The sequence below is a fragment of the Vulpes lagopus genome, chromosome 2 (genome assembly GCF_018345385.1).
Source record: "Vulpes lagopus strain Blue_001 chromosome 2, ASM1834538v1, whole genome shotgun sequence".
NCBI lineage: Eukaryota > Metazoa > Chordata > Mammalia > Carnivora > Canidae > Vulpes > Vulpes lagopus.
In genome coordinates, this window is record NC_054825.1 from 60579263 (window position 1) to 60602811 (window position 23549).

Genomic DNA, 23549 nt, shown 5'->3' on the forward strand with positions numbered 1-23549 from the left:
TCTGCATCGTTGGAATAAAACTCCTCTTACTAAGATCACCACTGACCTCTGTGTTGCCACATTCATCTAATCCCATCCTACTTGCTCAGCAATGGTTGATGTAGCTGACCATGCCCAAAACACCAGCCTCTCTGGAGGCATGTATGGTGCCACAGTGGATTTCAGTCAGAAAAACAGAAGCCTCTCTTCTATATTCCACATTTGAAGATATTTTTTTTATACGTTTTGTTTTGTTTTAATAAAGTGAATTGGAAGGGAAGAAATTGCTGAAGCAAATGTCTGAGAAGCTGTTACTGAAGATCCAGCCAACAGCACCAACTAGAGTGCTTCTGGTTTTTCTTGTGTAGAGAAGGAAATCTCCCTTACTCTATTTAGTATGGCATGAAAACAGAATTTTAAATCAGTTTGGAAATTTTGGATTCTGGAGGAAATGGTATTGAGTCAACTGGATAGTCATATGGGGAAAAATGAAGCTAAATTTCTGGCTTACTTTCACCAGAATAAATTCCAGATTTGGTAACCTCTGGTTTTGATTGTTTCTTTGGCACAAATATTACTTAGGAGAGAATTTTAAAATTCCCAAGTGGCTGAGTGTTTTATTTATTTATACTTTTATTATTATTTTACTGATTTTATTGTGTTTTTCTTAGACATATATATGTTTTCAATGTATTGAAGTTTTTCTGTACCTCTTACTCTTTTTTCTTTCTAATATAATTGGCTTACACATATCAAATAATGTTTAGCTGTAATAGGGATGGATGTTTGTTTTGTTTCCAATTATAATGGGAATTAACCCAGCTTTTCTTCATTAAACATAGCTTTTTATTTTTATCACATTAAAAAGGTATTCAGCTATTGTTATTTTTCAAGAATTAAAAAAAAAATTGGACACCTCCAATTTTAGCCATGCTGCAGTAATAAGGAATTGAGCTTAACCTGATGACTATAAAGAACTGTAAAGGTATTAAGGATGTCAGCAGGATGTAAAGTCTCACAAGAGAATATTCAGAATGTGTATAAAATTTTTTTACATACAACAAACCACAACAGTATGACCAACCCTCAAAAGAAGAGAAGTGCCAATCATAAAATAACGTAGACATTGGAGTTAGCAGAACAGCTAATACTATATTAAAGCATCTATTATAACCATTATAGTTATGCTCCATGATGTAAAAGTAAACACTCTTGAAATGAATGGGAAGATAGATATTTTCAGTAGAGAATAAAAACTGTAAAAAAGGATGAAATGGAAATTAGAATTTAAGAACATATCTGAAATTTTTAAAATCACAGAATAAGCTCAGTAGCAGAATGAAGATAACAGTGAAAAGCATTACTGAACTTAAAGATAAGCAGTAGAAATGATCCAATCTGAAGAACAGAAAATAAAGATTGGAAAAAAAATTAGTAGAGACTGAGGGATCTGTGGACAATATTAAAAGAGTTTAATAGTTGGGTCATTGAAATCTCAGAAGAGGAAGAAGACATTGGTGGAAAAAAATATTGAAAGAGATAATGGTCAAAAACTTTCAAATCTTTACAGCTTAAAGAAAAACACAGAGTATATGCAAAGAAAACCATGCTCAGACACATCCTAGTCAAATTGCTGGAACCAAAGGTAATGGAGAAATTTTGAAGACAGCTTGGAAAATGGTAGTGGAATAATGGTTTAAATAGCAAAAGGTTTCTCCTTAGATGCTATGATGAAACAATATAATTAAGGTAACAAAGCAAGAAAGAACAGTCAACTCAAAGTTCTATACCTAACAAAAATATCCTTCAGGAATGATAGAGTAATAAAGGTATTCTAAGCTGAGGAAAAATAAGAGAATTTATTTCCAATAGATGTACTCTAAAGAAAATGCTAGGGATCCCTGGGTGGCGCAGTGGTTTAGCGCCTGCCTTTGGCCCAGGGCGCGATCCTGGAGACTCAGGATCGAATCCCACGTCGGGCTCCCGGTGCATGGAGCCTGCTTCTCCCTCTGCCTATGTCTCTGCCTCTCTCTCTCTCTCTCTCTCTCTCTCTCTCTCTCTGTGTGTGTGACTATTATAAATAAACAAACAAACAAACAAACAAACAAATAAATAAATAAATAAATAAAAAGAAAATGCTAAAAGAAATTATCTGGGCTAAAAGTAAATGATATTGAGGTAAATTTAACTTTAGAAATGAAAAAGCAACACAGAGAGTAAATATTGGTTATTATAATATATTATGTTCCCCTCTTGCATAACTTAAAATATTTATGGCTGTTGAAAGCAAAAATTCTAACACTGGTGGTATTTATGTAGGTATAGTAAGTACTTATCACAGGTATAACATAAAGGAGTGAGGACAAGATGAACTTTTTGGTTATAGGGCTTCTACATATTACCTCAAGTGGCTCAATATTCACTTTAAGTAATCCACAAAAAGTTAAGTATTCCCTAGTACAACTACTGAAAAATAATGGAGAGATATAGCCAAAAAGACAGTAATAAATAAAAAACCCAGCAAATTCATCAAGAACCTACATATATTAAATGGATAGTAAGGGATGCTATGAACAAATCTGTGCCCTTAAATTCATTAACTTAGATGAAATCAACCAATTCCTTTTTTAATTTTATTATTTTTTAAAAGATTTTATTTATTCATGAGAGACACAGAAAGAGAGAGAGAGAGAGAGAGAGGGAGAGACACAGGCAGAGGGAGAAACAGGCTCGCCTCAAGGAGCCCGATGTGGGACTCAATCCCAGACCCCAGGATCACACCCTGAGCCAAAGGTAGATACTCAACCATTGAACCACCCAGGCATCCCCAACCAATTCTTTTTAAAGATATGTAGTACCAGAACTTTAAGAAGATATAAATTACCTGAAAAGTTCTATAACTCTTAAAAAAGCTGCATTTGAAGTTAAAAACCTTCCAACAAAGAAAACTTCAGGCCCAGGTGGTTTTGCTGCTGAATTCTATCACACATTTAAGGAATAAATAATTCTAATCCTACACAGTGTCTTACTGAAAACAGAGAAGGGAACATGTCCCAATTCATTCATGAGGCCATCATTACCCTGATACCAAAACCAGACAAATATTTTATAAGAAAAAACTGTGAAACATTAACCCTCACGACCATAGCCATTTTGGGGTAAGTTTACCAAATTGGGTCCCTCCCATTCTGAAAGGGCCAGTAATTCATTCTCAGATTACTTCTTGGTATGGGTTCCTTTTCAGTTTGCAGAACATCAGCCAGCAAAACTGTCTAGGGACTTACAGATGCACGTTTTATAGGGTTAGAAATCCACATATTTCAACCCTCTAGGGGATCCAATTCATAGTTAAAGAAGTGCAGGAATGAACTCATGAAAATGGGATCCATTGGTTATATCACCTGTCACATCATCCAGAAGCCGGATCCTCAAAGAATACTGGAATGGCCTACAGTAGGCACAATTGAAGCACCAGTATGGAGACAATAGTCTGCAAAGATGGGGGGGGCAGTTTATTCACTAAACCAGAGACTTTGGTATGAAGCTGTGCTTGCAACAGAAAGGAGTTAGAAGTAGGAGTGGCCCCACCTGTCATCATTTCCAAACAAAATGGAGGACTATGTGCTTTCCAGCCTAGAACTCTGGGCTTTCCTGAGTTAGAGGTCTAAGTTCCCAAAGGGAGCACACTCAGTCCAAGGGAGATAGTGAGTCCCATCAAACCAGTCTTCAGCTGTTGCCAGAGCACTCTGGACTCCCTGTGTTTGGGAACCAGCAGGCAATTGAGGCTGTTATTTGGTTGAGCTTGCATGTATAGTCATTCTCCAAAATCTATCTGGATTTTGCAAGGACCACACTAGAGAATTAAATGAACCTGTTATAGGAACCACCCTTGTATCCTTTAGAGCTTTAGTAGTGGTATTAATCTTTGACATTCCCACCAGGTTGCAAGATTTTTGTTTACTTATTTTAAACAGCTTTATTGAGATATAATTTACATAACATACAATTCACCCTTTCAAATTGTACCATTCAGTGGTTCTTAATGTATTTATAGTGTTGTGCAACCATCAACAAAATCAACTTTTAGAACATTTTCATTAGCCTGAAAAAAAAACCCAGGCCCATTATCTGTCATTCTCCATTTTTCCCCAACACCTGCTCCTCGTCCCAGGCAACCACCAATCTACTTTCTGACTCAAGTTTGCCTATTTTGACCATTTCATGTAAATGGTTTCACACAGTATGTGGTCTTTTGTGTCTGTTTTCTTTCACTTGGCATGTTTCCAAGGTTTAACCATGTTACAGCATGTATCAGTACTTCATTTATTTTTATTTCCAAATAATATTCTATTGTATGGATAATCACATTCTATTTATCCATGAATCAGTTGATGGACATTTGGGTTGTTTCTGCTTTTTAACTATAACAAATAGCATGTGGATATATATTGTCCTTTGGAAGTATATACCTGGGAGTAGGATTGCTGGGTCGTATGAGGAAATGCCAAACTGTTTTCCAAAGTGGCTTCCACTTTACATTCTCACCAGCAGTATTTGAGTTTTGATTTCTCCACATCCTTGATAACACTTGTTGTTATCTATGTTTTTATTACAGCCCTCCTAGTGTAAAATGGTATCGCACTATGGTTTTGATTTGTATTTCTCTGATGGCTAATGATAATGAACATCTTTTCATGAGTTTATTGAACATTTGTATATCTTCTTTGGAGAAATGTCTGTTTGGATTCTTTGCCCATTTTGTAATTGGATTATTTATCTTTATTATTAAGTTGTCATAGTTCTTCGTATTTTTGGATACAAGTCCCTGTCAGATACATGATTTGCAAAAATTTTCTTCCTTTCCATGGGTTGTCTGTTTTGATTTTATTGATGGTATTCTTTGAAGCATGAAAGTTATTAATTTTGAGGATGTTCAATTTATTTTTTCTTTTATTGCTTGTGCTTTTATTGTCATATCTAATCAATGTTTTAGCTGTGTTACCTTGACCAGAGGGAGAACAGTTTCAGAGGCTTCCACTTGGCTTTCTCACTTTGAGTAGCTCTTATTCCATAAGCCATAGATTCAACGTGGTGGTGGTGGTGGTAGTGAGGGGATCCAAGTTCCAGTGTGTGAATGCCAATTTTACATTGAAAACCAGGGAAATGACTACTGGGTGGAACCACAGAACCAGTGGACTCAGTACAAGCTGAATTTCAGCCAGGACATTTCCCCAGTACACCACTGGAGAAGTCTTTAGGAATTGACCACTACCTTAAGTCACGGACTATATGTGTCCCACTTTCTTTTCAGGGTGGGGAGCTTCTTGACAGCAGGTAAGTGTGGACTGGTCCTAAAACCCCACCACTCATACCATCTGTATTGGCTTAGGCCCTCTAAGAAACAGACACTCAGATAGAATTAGATACACAAGAGGTTTATTGGGGAAGCACCTGTGAAGGTTAAAGAAGAAGGATGCACAAATGGAAAGAGCCTTCTCATCATGATGCAGGCTAATACTTGTGCAGGGAGGGGGAAAAGGATTGGTAGGAAGAGCCCCACATTGCAGCACGGTTCTAGAAACTCTTACCCAAGCCGATGAAGATTTTCCCAGTAAAGATTATCTGTTAGGGAAATCTTCTGTTAGGCATGAATGACCAGGCTCTAGATCCCTGCTATGCCCAGTCTTTGGGAGAAGGCCAGGAGAACATACTGGGTAGATTCAAAGTTGTGTGGTTATTTGGAGGCTGTTGATCAGCTATGCAGGTTCTCTTGAAAGAGATCTAAATAGCTCAACTCTGGCTGTTAAAATTGTGATACTTAAAGGTGTATACGGTAATCCTCAAAGCAGCCACTAAAAAATTAAAATGGAAAATGATAGGCAAAAAATCAGTAAAGGAAAGAAAATGAAATATCAATAAATAATTAGTAATTTTTTAAAAAGATAAAAGGGAATAAAAGAAATAGAATAGAAATAGAAAGATGATGGTCAAAAAAAAAAAAAGATGATGGTCATAAAACCAACCATCTCAATAAATACTGGGAAAAAAAAGAAACCCAAGATTCAACCATATGTTCTTAATAGATACGCTTTGACTATAAAGACTCAGGTCAAAAAGTAAAAGTACAAAAAAAGACCATTCAAACACTAAGCCATAAAAAAAGAAAAAGCCCCAAACAAACAAACAAAACCCTGGTAAGGCTGTACTAACATTAGATAAGTAGACTTTAGGATGAAAAGTATTACTAGAGATAAAGAGGGACATTTCATGAACATAAGAGGTCTTAGTCATCAGGAACATATACCTAATAAAAGACCTTCAAAATTATAAAGTAGAAATTGATAGATGTAGGGAATAGTTGAAGATTTTATCACTCCTCTCTCAATAATGATAAAACAACTAGACAAAAAAATGTCGGTAAATACGTAAGAGATTTGAACAACACTATCAACCAACCCATTTGGTATGTATAGAAGACTACATCTAATACCTGAAGAATATACATTGTTTTATATGCCTATGGAACATTCACCAAGATAGACTACATATTGGGCCATCAACAAGTTTGAATACATTTAAAAGACCTGATGTTCAACATGTTCTCTGAAAATAGAATTCAGTAATATAAATATACCTGGGAAATCCACAAATATTTGGAAATTAAGCAACATATTTTAAATAAGCCATGGATCAAAAATGAAATCATAAGGAAAATTACAAGCCCTCTTAACTGATTATTAAAGTATAACATTATCAAAATACGGGATGAGCTAATTCAGTGCTCAGAGACAAATTTGCACCTTTAAGTGCTTACATTCAAAAGAAAAATGTTAAAATCAGTGATTTAAGAGTGATCTACCCTAGGAAAAAAAGTAGAAGAATAGAAATCAGTGAAATAGAGAATGGATAAAAAGTCAAGAAAATAAATGAAACCAAAGGTAGTTTTTTGAAAAGAATAATAATTGATATGCTATAGCTAGCCCAAATAAGAAAGAAAACTCAAATACCCACTATGAAGAATGAAAGGTACAGGGGCTCCTGGGTGGCACAGTCAGTTGAGTGACTGACTCTTGGTTTCAGCTCAGGTCATGATCTTGGGGTTGTGAGATCAAGCCCCACTTTAGACTCAGCCAGGAGTCTGCTTGAGATTCTCTCTCCCTCTACCCACTTCCCCACTCTTACTCTCTAAAATAAATAAATAGTTTTTAAAAGAATAAAAGATATGTCCCACAGACAATAATAATAAAAATTAACATGGACAACTTTATGGCAATAATTTAACTTAGCTAAATGGACAGATCCTCCAAAAGCCAAAACTATATCAAAGCCAGTAGGAGTAGAAAGAGAAAATGTAGATATCTGTTAGAGGAATTTTAATTGTAATTAAAATTCAGAATTATTTAAAATTGGAATTAAAAATCTTACTATTTTTGATGATCTTGATTTTCTTTTAGAAAAGATGCTTGAAAATCGGTACTATAAGTGAGAGATATTAACACAAAAATAAGAAAGAAGCCATTTGTAAATGATAGAGCAGGTTTATATTCTTTCACTGTCTTTTATTCATTGTTTCTTTTACCATAATTTCACTATTACCAAATGTTCTAGCCAGTGTGACTTTACTCTGGGATCATAGACTGCACATTTATTTCCATCAGAACTTTGCAGATTTATTGCAACAACAACTAGATAAATCTGTGTTTAGATCAATGCTAATTCATCACAGCTAGAAAAGAACTGAAAACACATGGTGATTTAGTATTTTCTGTACAAAGGACATTATTATGTGCGGTCCTCTACTTTCCTCTTTGTCATTTATATCATTATTTATACATAGCACAGAATGTTTTCAATTGAATGTATTCACATAAAATAGCTTTTGAGGTAATCCTTTACAGTCAAAACTTGGCTATTGGGCATTTAACCAAATGGAAATTGTGGTCAGAAGTTGAAGGGAGCCTTTATGTATCTTTGAGAAAACATGAAGTTCAAAGAAAGTTTTTGCGGAGAACGGTTACTGGTAGATTAACAAACAGGAAAGACTCCAAATTGAAGTTAATGCTTCATAGCAAATTGTAGTACGATCTACACTTAGAGTTAGCTGCTCAGATGAGACTAAAGGAGGCAAGTTATGGGAGCGAAGAACATTGGGCACATTAGGGGCAATGTACGTTTTGTACTCTGTGTATGAACACAGTGCATGAGCATCTGAAAAAGCTCACTCCATTCCTCATATTCCTGTGGTACTTGGTTTGTATCCTTAGTAGTCATACTCAGTATATGATACAGTGGACCCTTGAACAACACAGGTTTGAACTGCGTGGATCCACTTAAATGGCAGATTGTTTTTCTTTTTTTATAAATACAGTACAGTACTATAAATGTATTTCTCTTATGATTTTCTTAATAATATTTTCTTTCCTCTAACTTATTTTAAGAATGTATTTAATATATATAACATACACAATAAACAGTAAGCACACTATCTTGATTTATGTTTATCTGTAAGATACTGGTTAACAGTAGACCATTAGCAGTTAACTTTTGGGGGAGTTCAACATTATACACAGATTTTCAACTGTACCCCTAGCCCCCATATTGTTCAAGGGCCAACTGTATTTACATAATGTATCTATGTTCATGCATATGATCTGTAGGGAAACACAGATCTAAAAATGTGGGAAAACAGGGTCCTCTCTGTTGTGCATACTATACCATCCTGGGTGAACTCTGTGTCTGAGTCTGAGGAGCCCCTTTTCTGAGCATATTACTTGTTTGTCATAGTTGGCTTTTCAAAGTGGTAAAATTTTCTTTTTTTCTACCTGCCTAGTAGAGACCCTGGTTCTGGAAATTTGGATAAAACAGTTATTGATGTATGAAATATATATATAATGAATTATATATGTTTTAAGAGAAATAAAATCAGTATAATTTAATTACTATAAAAACGCCACTGTGCGATTTTCTGGTATTATTTCCTATGTGTTTTTATCCATATATTTATACTCTTCTACCTCTACATACACACACAAAATTGGTGTGAGAGTTTTCTATATTTGTTTCCAGGTACTTTGGTGGTGCTTGCTATTGAGATGGCCACAGCCCCTCAACAAAGCTCACTGTCTCCTGTGGACCCCTATGAACATGTTTCTCAAAATAAGTGCCAGTGTACTGAGCATTATGAAAGGGGAAACACCAGATTCTAGGAAGTATCAGGGAGATGTTAGGAAATTTAGCCCCTCTGACGAAGTGTACCACTTAGGGTGCTTTTGGTTTCAAGTAATAGATTGATGCAACAACTCATATTGGCTTAACCAATAAGCACATTTATTATCTCTAATCATAAGAATCATACATAGAGGAATGTAGGTGACCACAGCAGCTGAACAGTCATGTGTGACCCACCCTCTCTGGGATTCTCTTGGCTTTCTCTCCAGGTCACAAGATGCTTGCAGCAGTTCCAAACATCATAGCCTCACACAATGATATCCGTAGGTAGAAAAAGGAGCATTTCCCCCCCATGCATCTCTTTTAAAAAGGGAAGCATCCTTTCTGAAAGGTCTTCCAGGAGACTTTGAGATTCTTACCTCTTGGGGCTAGAATTGTGTCATTTATTATTTCTAACCCAGTTTTTGGTATGGAGAATGGAATTACAAGGCTTAGAAGAATCAGGATTCAGCCCCTGGGGGTGGGGAGTGGCCATCTATCCCTGACATACATTGTCATTGTCATCCACTATTTGAATAAAATCAGAATTCTTTTAGATAGGAAGAAGAAGTGGGGGACATCCCATTAATAAAGCACTGAATAAATTATGGTACAGCCATACAATGAAATCCTCATCAGCTATTTGAGAAGAAACATGTACATGTATTAATAGAGTATTAGTTTCAAAATATACTAGTGAAGGAACAAAGGCACAGAACATTGTATGATGTATCTATTTGTGTAAAGACAGAAACAAAAAAATGCTTTCTCATATGCTGGTATTTGCATAAAATATTTCTAGAAGGACCTAAGAAACCACAGTATTTTCTCTGAGGATAGGACAAGAATAAGAACATTTTAATTTACTGTATCTTTTTTACTGTTTGGATATTTCCCCCATGACTATGTATCTATATTTTTATATTTGTTGATGAAAATAACTATATAGAGAAAGCAGACATAAAACATGTAAATAAAAATGCCAAGATACTTTCTATTTATATGCTTTATGCTTGTCAAAATACCTTTCTGGGGCACCTGGATAGCTCAGTCAGTTAAGCATCTGACTCTTGATTTCAGCTCAAGTCATGATCTCAGTGTTGTGAGATCGAGCCCTGTGTTGGGCTCCATGCTGGTCATGGAGCCTGCTTAAGATTGTCTCTCTCCCTCTGCTCCCCCACTTGCCCTTTCTCTCTAAAAAGAGAGAGAGAGGGGATCCCTGGGTGGCTCAGCGGTTTGACACCTGCCTTCGGCCCAGGGCGCAATCCTGGAGTCCCGGGATTGAGTCCCACATCGGGCTCCCGGCATGGAGCCTGCTTCTCTCTCCTCCTGTGTCTCTGCCTCTCTCTCTCTCTCTATCATAAATAAATAAATAAATCTTTAAAAAAATAAAATAAAAGAGAGAGAGAGAGAGAGAAAATAAAAATACCTATCTAATTCATTTAACTTTTACACAATGTTATTTTAAAATGGACTTAGGACATACATCCACATAAAAACTTGTATGTGAATATTCATAGCATCATTAATCATTATGGTCAAAAAGTAGAAACAACCAAATGGCTATCAACAAATGGATGGATGCACAAAATGGGATTTATACAAACAATGGGGTATTTTTCAGCTGTAAGAAGAAATGAAGTACTGATGCATACTACAACATGGGTGAATCCCAAGAAAGTAGCAAGAAGCCAATTACAAAAGACCACATATTATACAATTCCACTTACATTAAATGTCTAGAATAGATGAATTCTCTAGAGATAAAAAGTAGATTGGAGGTGGTCTGAGACTGGAGATCTTGAGGAGAATTAGGAGTGACTGCTAAGGGGCATGGGGTTTCTTTTTGAGGTGATGAAAATGTTCTAAAATCATGACAGTTGCACACTTTATGAAAATATTAAAAACCATTAAATTGTACGCTTTCAATGGGTCAATCATATGGTTTGTGAAATATATCTCAATAAAGCTACTTTTTGAAATGTACCTGCATTGTTTTTTTCCCTGCATCCACCAGTAGAATTTCCGGGAACATTACTTCAGATTCCTTATGAACACTGTAGAATAAATCGACATTTACCAATACTTTGATTCTTCTTCGAATTTTTGGTTACTCCTCTGGCAATTTTTTTTTCTCTATCATTTTTTGCATTTATAGACTTACATGCTAATTTTTTCCCCCAAAAATCCATCACTAGCATTTTAGTTTTTGCTTCTTCTGCCTTCACCTTTCCTGTAAATATGACCCTGTAAACTCTGTTTGTGTAACCATAGCTTTACTCCTAATAAATTTCTAAGAATTATCTCATCAAAAAATTCACACATAGCTTAAAAATGAGATCACATAAAGGGGCTCATGATAGAAAATGACAGACTCTAGCGCCCCTCTCCCTCTTGCTATTCCCGCTTCCCAGGAGAAACCACTTTTTAACTGTTTCTGTTTGTTATGCTGACCGTTATTCCCATATCACTGAACAGCTCACACATCCATGTTCCAAACTGACTTCAAGCCATGACAGATGAATAAATAGCCAGCTTATGTTTGGCCAGTAGTTTAGTCCCTCATGAGATTCTAGGTTGAAAATAATTTTTCCTCAGAAGCTTGAAGGCATCCAAAAAAAAAAAAGAAGAAGAAGAAGAAGAAGAAGCTTGGAAGCATGGCTTCATGATAACATTGTTGTCTATCATGCTGCTGCTGAAAAGTCTGATTCTTATTCTTTTAGGGGTGATTCTTTTGTCTTTCTCTGAAATGTTTGATAATTATTCTAGTGTTTTAAAATTTCACAGGGATATGCCTTGTGTGTACAGTTCTAAATTCATTGTGTTGGGCCATTGATAAACATTTCAATTTAAAGACTACTGGTTCCTTAAAGCTCTGAACATTTGTGTAAGTAATTGTTTTAATAATTTTCTTCCCAAATTATCATTTGAGGATTCCAACTGGTTGGATTCAGTTACCTAGACTGATTCTTCCTCAACCAGAATTCTTCATGTGAACCAGAGAACACAGAAAATGGTTTGACTGACTGTTTTCTCATGCCTTTCAAGGGTGATCTTACCCAGTACCATGCTAGATACAGAGAGAAATTAACTATGTTATATACAGTAAATGTCTTAAGATATAGGGGTCAGAAAACTTATTTTTTTTGAAGGTTTTATTTATTTGAGAGAGAGAGTGCATGGGCAGAGGGAGAGAAAGAAGCAGACTTCCCACTGACAAGGGACCCTGATGTGGGGCTTGATCCCAGGACCCTGAGATCAAAGTCATGCTTAACCAACTGAGCTACCCAGGTCCCCCTAGCAAACTTTTTTATAAAAGAGACAGATAGTAAATACTTTAGTTTATGGGCCTATTATGTAGCTACTTATATATCCATTTAAAATGTAACCATTTTAAAATTTTAAAATATTACTATTTCATGGGCTGTTTAAAAAAAAAAAGCAAAAAATAAAAAAAAATAATTTTTTTTTTTTTTTTTAAAAAGCAGGTGGCTGGCTGGGTTTGGCCAGCAGCCATAGTTTTCTCAACTTCTACTTTAGGGCACTAGGGTTCAGTTTTTTCACTGAATTCTGAGGATTCAGAAAATCCTTTTTTATTTCCTCTCATACTTTCTCCAACTTAGCTTATTGTTCTTTTGAGAGATTCTTTGCAAATTTACCTTACGTTGTTTATATTTGAATTCAGTGGTCATTTTTATTTCCAACGCCTCTTTGTTCTCTACTTGTTCCCTCTTTATAGTCTCCTGTTTTGCTTTATGGATTCAGAGCTTTCTCAAATATTTCTATTTATACTTTTTAAAAATGTCTTCTGTTATTTCCTAAATCATTTGTTTTTCCTTTAGGGACAGTTTTTCTGTTTGTACCTCTGTGATCTTTGGTATCTAATCATACTAAAAGGTGATACAATAGGAAACATCACCTATTCTATACATACAAGGCGTAAACATTCAGCAATTACATGTTACATTTTTAGCGTCCATTTAAGTTTTACATATTAAAACTGGTGGTTCAATGCCAGATTTCAGGTTGTATTACAAAGCTGTGGTCATCAAGACAGTGTGGTACTGGCACAAAAACAGACACATAGATCAATGGAACAGAATAGAGAACCCAGAAGTGGACCCTGAAATGTACGGCCATCTAATATTCGATAAAGGAGGAAAGACTATCCATTGGAAGAAAGACAGTCTCTTCAATAAATGGTGCTGGGAAAATTGGACATCCACATGCAGAAGAATGAAACTGGACCACTCTCTTTCACCATACACAAAGATAAACTCAAAATGGATGAGAGATCTAAATGTGAGACAAGATTCCATCAAAATCCTAGAGGAGAACACAGGCAACACCCTTTTTGAACTTGGCCACAGTAACTTCTTGCAAGATACATCCACGAAGGCAAAAGAAACAAAAGCAAAAATGAACTATTGGGACTTCATCAAGATAAGAAGCTTTTGCACAGCAAAGGATACAGTCAACAAAACTAAAAGACAACCTACAGAATGGGAGAAGATATTTGCAAATGACATATCAGATAAAGGGCTAGTTTCCAAAATCTATAAAGAACTTATTAAACTCAACACCAAAGAAACAAACAATCCAATCATGAAATGGGCAAAAGACATGAAGAGAAATCTCACAGAGGAAGACATGGACATGGCCAACATGCACATGAGAAAATGCTCTGCATCACTTGCCATCAGGGAAATACAAATCAAAACCACAATGAGATACCACCTCACACCAGTGAGAATGGGGAAAATTAACAAGGCAGGAAACAACAAATGTTGGAGAGGATGCGGAGAAAAGGGAACCCTCTTACACTGTTGGTGGGAATGTGAACTGGTGCAGCCACTCTGGAAAACTGTGTGGAGGTTCCTCAAAGAGTTAAAAATAGACCTGCCCTACGACCCAGCAATTGCACTGTTGGGGATTTACCCCAAAGATTCAGATGCAATGAAACGTCGGGACACCTGCACCCCGATGTTTCTATCAGCAATGGCCACAATAGCCAAACTGTGGAAGGAGCCTCGGTGTCCATCGAAAGATGAATGGATAAAGAAGATGTGGTTTATGTATACAATGGAATATTACTCAGCAATTAGAAACGACAAATACCCACCATTTGCTTCAACGTGGATGGAACTGGAGGGTATTATGCTGAGTGAAATAAGTCAATCGGAGAAGGACAAACAGTGTATGTTCTCATTCATTTGGGGAATATGAATAATAGTGAAAGGGAATATAAAGGAAGGGAAAAGAAATGTTGGGAAATATCAGGAAGGGAGACAGAACATAAAGACTCCTAACTCGGGGAAACGAACTAGGGGTGGTGGAAGGGGAGGAGGGCGGGTGTTGGAGGGGAATGGGTGACGGGCACTGAGGTGGACACTTGACGGGATGAGCACTGGGTGTTTTTCTGTATGTTGGTAAATTAAACACCAATAAAAGTTAATTAAAAAATAAAATAAAATAAAACTGGTGGTTGCCTTTTCGTAAGACCTCTAACTGAAATCAGATGCAAAGAGAAACTGATGATGTGGGTGTCTGTGACCATCCAGAGGTCAAGTGTTATATGAGCATTCTCATTAGGGGGATTGCATTATTTTGAGTTTTCAGCCTCTGCTCTGCTTACTGCTTTCATCCCTACCTCATCTATTCAATGGGGAGTTGTTGAAATTGCCCACTTGCTGAAATTGCCCTCATTATCTTTGCTGTAATGGTTTTATACCTCTTATGAACTCCTTTACTATTACTTAAATGGGATCTCAGGAGGGGGAGGATAAATATTCATGTTCAGGCTGTCATTTTGAATTAGTATTCTCACCACACATGTTAAATTGTATTGTTGCACTTATTGTGTGTCTCAGATACAGGAAACAACATCATATGTCATTTATGGTATTTCAGTAGGGAAATAGCACATGTCCTCTATTAACTTTGATAAAAAGGAAGATTGTAGTGTTGTAATAGCCGAAAACAGAGAAGTACAAGTGACTGGGGTGGTAAGGCTTTAAGGAGGATTTGACATCTGAACTAAGGCTTGAACATAAAGTAGAGAAGGTGTTTCAAGTGGAGACTTCAGCATGTACTGAAGCACGGTAAGTGGTGAGTCGTCTGTTTCTAAAGTCATTAGAACACAGTATATATGTATGTTTGGGTTGGCAGGTGGACAGTTGTTGGAGACAAGGCTGGACAGGCAAATTGGGCTCAGATCATGAGGGATCATTCCGTGCTCTTTGGATTTCATTGTTTAGGCCATTGGGAACAACTTTTGAGTAGGTCAGTAAAGATAGCCTAGACAGTCTTTTGGGTAAGTCAATCCACTTACAGTAGGAAAAATAAAAAGATACAATAGTTGATGTAGCAATTCCTGTTAGGAAGCTAAATTAAATGCTAAACCAAGACAGCAGAGGCCTTATTAGATCAGCTATTATACCTATTTTCTTAGCAATATTTGTCAAACTTCTACAGTATCTGCCAGGTACTTTGATAGACACTAAGACTTTTGATTTTTTTCCTCAAAATGTTTTTCATGGCCTTTCTCCCTTCCTTTTTTCACTGAGACCATCTCAGGCAAAGCTCTCATGCACACTTCATGCTTGAGTCCCTAGAACCACAGTCCCTATGGACTCCAGGGTTCCTCTCCAGCCCAATTTATTTTGTGTATCACTGACAAAATAATATTACATATGATCTACATCATGTCATTTTTCCTTTAAAAGGTTCATTTTCTTCCCTATCAAGTCATAACTTCTTTTCTGGATTTCAGTACCCTCAGCCTCGCTGTAGCCTAAGTAATCAAAATTTTTTGCCAGTTTCTAATACAAGAATGTTATCACTTTGATCTCCTGAGAGCATGCTCATTCTGCCCCCATGTCTTTCCTCATGTGATCTCCTTGCTGTGAATGTTCTGTATATTTTCTTATTCAAATTCTTCCCATAAGTAAGTTTCATCTCCTCCCCAAATTCCTCTATATCTTCTTAGAAAAGATTATTGTCTTACATTGCTTTTCTATTCCCATGGTATCTCACCCTTGACTGGGGCTTCCATCCCCATTGTTGCTCCATGGTCACAATGTGACTGTAAGAGAGCCAGCTGTCTTAACCAAGGCAGGAAGAGAAATGCAAGGGCAGAAGGGACATCTCTCCCAGCTGAGTCAGCTTCATTTAAAGACCTCTCCCAGAAGCCCATCCAATGACTGCCAGTAGGTTGGCCTCCGGTTGTTTCTGGATGTAAGGAAACCATTTTTAGATAGACATATTCAGAATGCCAATGTTGAACAAGTCCAGAAGGCACTATTTGTAGAGAAAATAATACATAAAATAGAATGGAGCATTTGCTATTTTGATCTAGGTGATGATGACACAGTATACGTATATAAAAAAGTCATCAGGCTGTGGCTAACAGACACATGAAAAGATGCTCCACATCACTAATCATCAGGGAAATGCAAATCAAAACCATGATGAGATACCAGAATGGCTAAAATAAGAAACACAAGAGACAACAAATGTTGGTGAGGATGTGGGAAAAAAAGAACCCTTGTACATTGTTGATGGGAATGCAAACTAATGCAGCCACTGTGGAAAACAGTGTGGAGGTTCCTCAAAGAAAAAAATAGAATGACCATATGATCCAGTTCTGGGTGTTTACCCAAAGAATATGAAAACACTAGTTCTAAAAGATACATGCATCCCTAAGTTTACTGCAGCATTATTTACAATAGCCAAAATATGGAAGCAACCCAAGTGTCCATCAACAGATGCATGGATAAAGAAGACTGGTGTGTGTGTGTGTGTGTGTGTGTGTGTGTGTGTGTGTGTGTGTGTATTATATGTATATAATATATATATTAGAATATTACTCCACCATAAACAAAAACTAAAATCTTGCCATTTGCAACAACATGGATGGATCTAGAGGGTAGAATGCTAAGCAGAATAAATGAATCAGAGAGACAAATACCATATGATTTCACGCATATGTGGAATTTAAGAAACAAAACAAATGAACAAAGAAAAAAATGAAACAAACTGAAAAATAGACTTTTAAATATAGAAAACAAACTGATGGTTATAAGGGGGAAGTGGGTGGGGGGATGGGTTAAACAGGTAAAGAGGATTAAGGAGTGCACTTGTGATGAGCACTCAGTAATGTGTGGAAGTGTTGAATCACTACATTGTACACCTGAAATTAATATACATTGTATGTTAATTATACTGGAATTAAAATTTTTAAAAACACATAAAGAAAAAATGGGCTCAATATTAAGAATATACTAAGAGGGGATCCCTGGGTGGCGCAGCGTTTTAGCGCCTGCCTTTGGCCCAGGGCGCGATCCTGGAGACCAGGGATTGAATCCCACATCGGGCTCCCGGTGCATGGAGCCTGCTTCTCCCTCTGCCTGTGTCTCTGCCTCTCTCTCTCTCTCCCCCTGTGTGTGACTATCATAAGTAAATAAAAAATTTTTAAAAAAGAATATACTAAGAAAAATAGAAACAATGAAAAATTAGTAAGGATGTAGAGAATCTGAATAAATAAACTGAATAAAATTGATCTAACAAAAGTTTATCATACGTTGCTGCCTAATATAAAAAGTTTCAACGATTTGAGTTGGCATTGGAATGTTTACATATCTGGCTCTTTATCAGGCCCTGGAAAATCAATAAATGAAAAAAATAAAGACTGCATTTACTTTTAATAATTCCTTCTTACATTATTATAGTATGTATTTTATACATTTTAATGCCTTTTTATTACAGATGCATCTTCATTGTAAACACTAAATATTGTGGATTGAACCTGTAGTCCTATGCAATATTTTCTCCTATGAAATATTTTTGTGTGTGTGTTAATACAATTACTTTTTTTTCTTTTTGTATCATTTACTTCATATGCTGAAATATTTTAGCAGATGTGGAAGGGTCAGCTTTGAAAAATAAAATAAATAAAATAAATAAAATCATCCTGTAAGTGAAAACTCAGTATATATTTTTTTGACTGATAGTATCCTTTATATGGTAGAAGCAAAACACAGTTTTATCAAGTCAGTACTGAAAAGGATTCTGAACACCAGTTTCCATAAAATCAGTACCCAATTTGGGTAGTTCTAACTTGATAAATAAGAACTCAGCAAATAAGGTTGATAATAACAAGTTAAAATATAACCTATATTTTTTAATGTAGACATTTAAATAATTTTTTGAAATTTTATTTTCCATTCTTTTATTCTATTTTAGAGAAAAATGTAAAAATAAGCACCCAAATCCACTTCATTGTTGTGGTAAAACTTAGAAAATGGTGATGTAGGACTGGTCTGATTTTGTATTAAGTGTCTCGTGTAATTTAAAATAGTCTGTGAATAGTAGGAATTAGGAAATGGCAACATTTCAAGCATTTATTTCTCAGAGTCTGGGTTGATTGTTCATTTGTTTTTAAAGAAAGGTTGTGTTTTTCTTACTTAGGTCCATCCTCAGCAGCACCGGCTTCTTTTTGAAGTATTTGATGAAAATCGATTGGTAAGTTACATTGTACTAGTGTGAAATACAAAGCAAGGTTATATCTCAACTACAGCATCAAGTAGTGAGCTGGGAATCTGTGATGTTGCAGATGACCTAAGGATGGTTGTGGAGGCTCTGGGCAAAATGGGGAAGTAGATAAAATTTTTTTTCCTCCTTCCTAGTGCTACTTTGTATTCTTCCACTTTCCTCCCAAGCACCTCTCTTTTTGTCAGTTCTCAACAGATTGCAGTCTTACTCAAGACCTCTTGCACGACCTAACCGAATGGCAGGAGAGCTGGCCTGTTTGTCTTGCCTTTCCCTCACACTCATCCAGCGTGGGGTGGTGTGGTGTGGTGGGTATGCCCAGGCTCAGGGAGCCTTCTCCCAAAGGGCTATACCTGTGCCTCCTCACTGCAGTGGATTTCTTTGCCCCATTCACTCTCTCCTCCCCTACCCTTCTACAAAGGAAGACCATCTGTCCTCAGTTACACTAATAAAGTCCTCTAAAGGACTGCCAGCTCTTACACAGGGAAAGAGAGAAAGAGAGAAAGAGAAAGAAAAGAAAAAGCAAAGTTAAGCCTTATTTGTTTTATTTTTGTGAAATGGTAGTTCTAATTCCTGATTTCCTAAAAACTATCTTGAAGTCTTATCCTTTTCCTAATTTTGTCTCTTAGGAATGCTATTTCAAGACCTTTTCTTAGCAACTTATATATATATATATTTTAAAACTGTAAGATTTTAACATGAAGGTGTAAGAATATTGTTATGTATTCAAGGCATATCAGTTATTAAACAGAAGCACCAACAAAGAAACAATCATTCATATTTTGGCTAACAAAGAAACTGAATTTTTAAAATTTGTTTTTAGTGTCGGACTACATAACATATTTTTTCCTTCTCAAAAAATGATAACTAGTAATGGAAGATACTGCAAATGAAATCTAGTCATTAGCAATCATAATAAGCAAAAGTGCTTTTTATCACCAAAGGTGACTTCATTACTAACTGCCTCTAATTTTTTGAGGCTGAGTGACATGAAAGATATTGATGTTTGGTTATCACATATGGTCAGGTGCAGAGCCTTTGGTTTTCTATTTGTATTTTTTATTTTTCTATAGAACAAAGATTTTTTCCCCTTCTGTCTCTACAGATTTGTTTCCCTTCTAGATGAGACCATGTGAAATTTAGTATTTGCATTTTTTATTTTTATTTTTTAAAAGATTTTATTTATTTATTCATGAGAGACAGACACGTAGGCAGAGGGAGAAGCAGGCTCCATGCAGGGAACCTGAAGTGAGACTCCATCCTCGGTCTCCAGGAACACACCCTGGACTGAAGGTGGCGCTAAACCACTGAGCCACCTGGGCTGCCCCGTATTTGTATTTTTTAAATCATGAAATAAACACACAAAAAGTCTATGTAATATAAATCCTTTATTTTTTTAATATTTTTTTTTAAATTTGAAAGCAAGAGAGCAAGCAGGAAGAGGGATAGAGAAAAGGAGAAGCAAGAGGCAGACTCCCCTGCTGAGAGGGAGCCCAGCATGGAAATTCTGGGATCATGACCTGAGCTGAATGTAGATGCTTAACCAACTGAGCCATCCAGGCGCACCCTAAATCCTTATTTTAAATAATAAGACAAATATTTGTGCACTTATTATTCAACTTACAAACTAGAACATTACCAAAATCTACAACCCTTCTTTTGCCCTCCCCAGCAGCATCTCCTTTTCTTCCTCCAAATATAATATAATTCTTACTTTATTTTTTAAAATATTACATTTTAATGCTTTGCTGAATATTGTGCTTATCATTGCTTTGAAAAAACTTGTTTATCATGTATATATATATCCCTGAGTATAGTTTCCCTTTGCATTTTTTTGAACTTATTAAAATATCATCACTCAATATATTCCTTTCTGACATGTTAACATGCCGTTTAGGGTATCAACGTTGGATACTCTGCTGTGCATTAGAAATATAGCTTTTCTCAAGAAGTTCACTTCACTGGGAAAAGGAAGCAAGAAATAATTAGAACAGGGTAGTGTGTGTCATTCTAATCATCTGATTTGTTGTTAGTCCTAGCAGGTAATTGAAGTGTACATATCACCTGAGATGTTATAGAAACTAAAGCCATTGGTAGAGTAACAGGCTTGATTGTATAGCAGTAAATGTCCTGTGCTGGTGTAAATGTCATTTACATTTATTCCCCTATAGCATTCACAACCAAATTAAGAACATACCCTTTTCCTAGCAATTTCTCTTTGAAAATGTTCGGTGAAGAGCACAGATAAAATTTTAAGCAGAAACAATTTCTGGTCCTCTGGAAAATATTTGTAATATAAGTGTTATTTGTTTTTGAAAAAGAGTAGTCTTGTGTCCCTCTTGTTTAGTCAATTTTAAGACCTAAGGGTTATAAACTAGCAGTTTGGTGATGATATAGTGGTGGTGATGACAGTAATGGCACGTTTCAGAATGATGTGGCTTGAAATGAATTCTACCCCCGATGCAAAAGTTAGTGCTTCTTTGTCCCTGAGCTAAGAGATAACACCTGCACACATCCAGCCTCTGAAGCTTTAGGAAATGCCTATATTCTATATTCTGAATGGAGATACTGTGCTTAAATTTAGTGGTCATATTAGTCAGAGTTCTCCAGAGAAACAAAACCAACAGGAGATACACACACACACACACACACACACACACACACACACACAGAATAATAAAGAGAGAGAGGGATGGGGAGAGAAGTTGAGAAAGATTGATTTGTTTTAAGGAATTGGTTCATGTGATTGTGGAGGCTGGCAAGTCTGAAATCTGTGGGCTGGGACTAGCAGGTTGAATATCCAGGTAAGAGTGGATGTCACAGTCTTGAATCTGAAATCTGTAAGGCAAGCCTGGAAGCTGGAAACTTAGGCAAGGTTTCTATATTGTAATGGAAAGTGGAATGAAATGGAGTTGTTTCTTCTTCAGGAAACCTGTCTTTGCTCTTAAGGCCTTTAGCTGTTAATGAAGCCCACCACATCATGGAGGGTAATCTGCTTTACTCAAAATCTACTGGTTTAAATGTTAATCACATCTGAAAAATACCTTCATAGCAACATCTGGACAGCTGTTTGACTAAATAGCTGGGCAAAAGAGCCTAGCCAAGTTGATATATGCAATTAATCATCACAGTGGGCTTTGGCCTTCAAAGTTCTAGTCAATCATTAGGGCTATCCAGGGTCGATCCCTGACATTTAGATCATCACATTATTTTCTATATATAATATATATATATGTATATATATATATATATATAATCAATAACCAAACTCTCAGAATGTGGGGTCCTGAGCTCCAATCTGATCCTAAGGCATTATGTATTTAATTCCAGAATGTGAAATTCTACAAGACTTGCATAGATTACTCCCAAGTGAGGGCTGTCACCACTCTCCAGCTCTTCACTCACGTTTAAGGTTGATGCTCCTCTTTTGGAATATCTTTGGCTAAGGGGCTCCATTTTGCCCCAGTTTCTCCACTTAACTGCTCTAATGGTGGTACAGGTCCCCCAGGTACAGGTTCTGTGCAATCCCAGGCCGGAGCCAGCAACACAAACTCTTCAGCCTTTCTACAGCCAAAATTCAGACTGGCTGGCTGGGAAGTGCATGTGATTCTCTCATCTTACTTTTCCTTGGCTGAGGCCCTCCTTGAAAGAAGGCCCTCCTTCTATCATCATTCCTTCTTGTGCGGCTGGGTGCTTTTTGATACTTCTTCAGAAGTAATAGCTGGATCAACGTTTGGGGGAAAAAACACTGAAAGAAAGCATTTCTGTCCATCCATTTAGCCTCTTCTGGTGTTTCTCAGTGGTACCCACCATGAGCCCAGGAAGATCAGAAGAAATCTGTAGTTATGGTTCTAACACTCTGGAAGCTTGAAATCTAGTTAGGGCACATAAAACTGATGTTTCCAGTGAAGCTTACCAAAGAGAAAACATTTATCTAGCCAAATATCGGAGGCTTATTATTTTATATCAACAACCAGAAAAGTTTTGCCTGTTAACTAAAAGTTTTAGGCCACAGGCATGAGCAGTTAGATCTCATTAATCAGCCTGTTAGAAGTGTTCCATTATTTGAGTTATGAGACCTGTAACTTAATTCAAGAAGAAAAGTTGAAGTCACTTGAAGACAAAGTGAAAAGATTGAGGCTCTTTCTTCTATAAAGAGAGAGGTTGATAAGGGAATGTTTACTGAAGTCTGTAAAATCGTAAAAGAGGTAGGTTATATAAAACCAAAATAACATAATTTTATGGCTAAGTTTACAATTATTGTACACATTCTAAAGCCTAGTGCTATGTCATCCTGGTCAGAAATATAATTTCATAAGTTCCATATTTCTATTTCATCATATCCTAATTGATTAAAATACTGTTTAGAAAATTATGATTAAGAACAGATCTATCTTAAGGCGTTTTCTCTTTTAAACAAAGTACAAGTATATGTTTTACATATTTACTTTTACTTAGAAAAAATCTTACTTAGAAAAATACAACTTGGGTGTAGTACCATGTGGTGTAAACAACTGAACTATTTTACTTTTTACTTTCCTATGAATGAGCCAGTATATATTTATTACTGGAGTTCCAGCTATAAAATTCAGGTAAGGGGTTTAAATATACCCTAGAGTATTATTTAAAAATAAATTTGTTTCTTTCAAATAGAATACCAAGCTTGGTCTATGACATTTAGGGGAGAAATTAAAATATTAAACTTTTATTACCTAGTAAACTGAAAATAAAGTAAAGGTTAAATAAATACAAAGCAGAAAAAATATATATACAAAATCACAACCTCTAGGAGGACAAACAGTCTACTGTTCTCT

At 36.2% G+C, this 23549-nt stretch overlaps 1 protein-coding gene across 3 annotated transcripts in view; it reads left to right on the forward strand.

Moving 5' to 3' along the window:
* NEDD4 (NEDD4 E3 ubiquitin protein ligase) overlaps positions 1-23549 on the forward strand; it is a 120686-nt gene that overhangs the window by 25869 nt on the left and 71268 nt on the right. For 2 of the 3 annotated variants that reach the window (XM_041742666.1, XM_041742667.1), the window contains one exon: positions 18655-18708. In XM_041742666.1, coding sequence (XP_041598600.1) covers positions 18655-18708 — 54 coding nt within the window. Of the gene's footprint in view, positions 1-15268; positions 15288-18654; positions 18709-23549 lie in introns of those variants that run through there. The other variant, XM_041742668.1, reaches the window with a different exon arrangement.